Below are 1787 nucleotides of genomic sequence, written 5' to 3' on the forward strand. Positions count from 1 at the left end.
GGGGGAGGTGCGGAGTGGGGCGCAGAGCGGGCGCGGGGAGGAGGGGCTCCCCCCTGCTTACCTTTAAATTAAAAAAAAAAAGAAAAAAAAAAAAGAAAACAAAACAAAAAAAAAATCTGCGCTGTGCAAAAGACACTTTGTACAATTCAAACAGAACAAACTCCATGCACATGAATGGGGTGACAGAACACCCCAAGCCAGGACCTGGCTCCCCGGCACCACCTGGCAAAATCCCAACAAAAACAGGGCTGGAAATAATACTGATGCGCAAAGTCCCCTTTAATAGGCGGGCAGGGAGGATTGTCGCTGAGCCCACCACGGCACATGCAGGATGAGCTTCCAAGCACTGCAGCTGGGGTCTTGCTGATGCCCTACAGTGATGGACAGACACAGAAGGGGTCACAGGCAACAAAGCCGCACTGGCCACCTGGGAGCCGAGGGGTGCTAAGATGACACAGTCACTGCCGTCAGGGCTCCGTTCCGGGTGTAGTAGAACTTGCTGAACGCCTCTTCAAGTAAACAGGTAAGTCTGCTCTGGTCCGCCTGGGAAGAACAAGCCATGGTGAGGGGTAGTACCAGCGGGTGCACAGCTAAGAGTCCGCCTGAAGCCTGCTGGGGCATGTGGGCAAGGACACGTCACATTTCTCCTACCTTCCCAGCTAGAAAAGGAGTGGTCTGGCATAAACCGTTAGAGAAAGGAATGCAGACCTATATCCCTGCCTGAGCCCCAGGACTGCCTACCTCACTAATGAAGCCAAGCTGGACCAGTTCAGCTGCCAGCTCCTGGATGTTGTCATCTGCAACACAGGGACGGGTGTGAGTCCGGGGTCTGAGCGCACTGCTGGCCCCAGTGCACCAGAGGACGGCAGGAGCGATACTTACTGGGCTGCAGGTCACAGCTCAAGTGTCGATTCAACTTGTCTTCCAGTTTCAGCAGCAGTGTTAACTGCAGGGTAGAGAAGTTCTCGTGAGGGACTGCATGATTGCCAAGGACAATCCGGAGCATCCCCAGAAATCCCCATTAGGACAGGAACCCCACACTCCCCAGAGCCCCACCAGAGTCCAACAGAACAGCCACATCCAGTTCCATCCCAAACCACAGCCAGCAGCGCTGTCCTGCAGAGGCAGCCTGAGTCTGGGGGTGGGCAGAAAGCACCCGCTACGTGCTAGGTCAGCCACAGCACGGGCCTGAATCTGGCCTTGGGCCTCAAAGGTGGTGGCTGCAGCAGCAGAGGGTCACACCCGGCACCAGCAGCACCTCAGCGTGCTGGAGCCACGCGCTCTGCACAGCATACCCCGGCCCAGCCCCACACAGCATGCTCAGCCAGACGGCAACGTACATGGTGCTTCACTCCCTCCTCCACCGACTCAATGTTGCACTGCATCAGCACCACCTGAAACAGAAGCAGAGACACCCGGTGAGTGGCGGCTGCTGCACAGCGCAGCGGCCCGGGGAGGAATGCACTCCCATCTCTCACCTTGCGGGTCTCCACCTCAGCAGGCTCTGGAGTTGGGGTTTTCACCGATGGTGGAGCAATGGGAGATTTCACCACTACCTGCTGGGGCTGCTGAGGTCGCGGCATCCCAAAAGCTGTGAGTGGGTAGATACCATTCCTACAAGAAAGGAGCAGCATCTGAGGTTACACCTCTCTGAAGTTTTTCTAGTCTCACACACAGTTAAAGTTGCCCTTTTAAAAAAACCCTCTTACCTTACATCCTCCAGGAACTTGTCCAGCTCCAACGCTGGAGATTGTGAGAAGCTGGGAGGGGGAAAAAAAAAAAAAAAA

At 55.6% G+C, this 1787-nt stretch overlaps 1 protein-coding gene across 1 annotated transcript in view; it reads right to left on the bottom strand.

Moving 5' to 3' along the window:
- Positions 1-16: 16 nt before the first annotated feature.
- The window catches only part of NRBP1 (nuclear receptor binding protein 1), a 25779-nt gene continuing 24008 nt past the window's right edge, over positions 17-1787 (bottom strand). Inside the window, exons 12-17 of the mRNA XM_009891600.1 lie at positions 1710-1760; positions 1479-1614; positions 1341-1394; positions 883-946; positions 742-797; positions 17-543 (exon numbers count right to left, since the gene is read on the bottom strand). Coding sequence (XP_009889902.1) covers positions 445-543; positions 742-797; positions 883-946; positions 1341-1394; positions 1479-1614; positions 1710-1760 — 460 coding nt within the window. The 3' untranslated portion in view covers positions 17-444. The remainder of the gene's footprint in view (positions 544-741; positions 798-882; positions 947-1340; positions 1395-1478; positions 1615-1709; positions 1761-1787) is intronic.

This window comes from Charadrius vociferus, unplaced genomic scaffold, assembly GCF_000708025.1.
Source record: "Charadrius vociferus isolate BGI_N301 unplaced genomic scaffold, ASM70802v2 scaffold1129, whole genome shotgun sequence".
NCBI lineage: Eukaryota > Metazoa > Chordata > Aves > Charadriiformes > Charadriidae > Charadrius > Charadrius vociferus.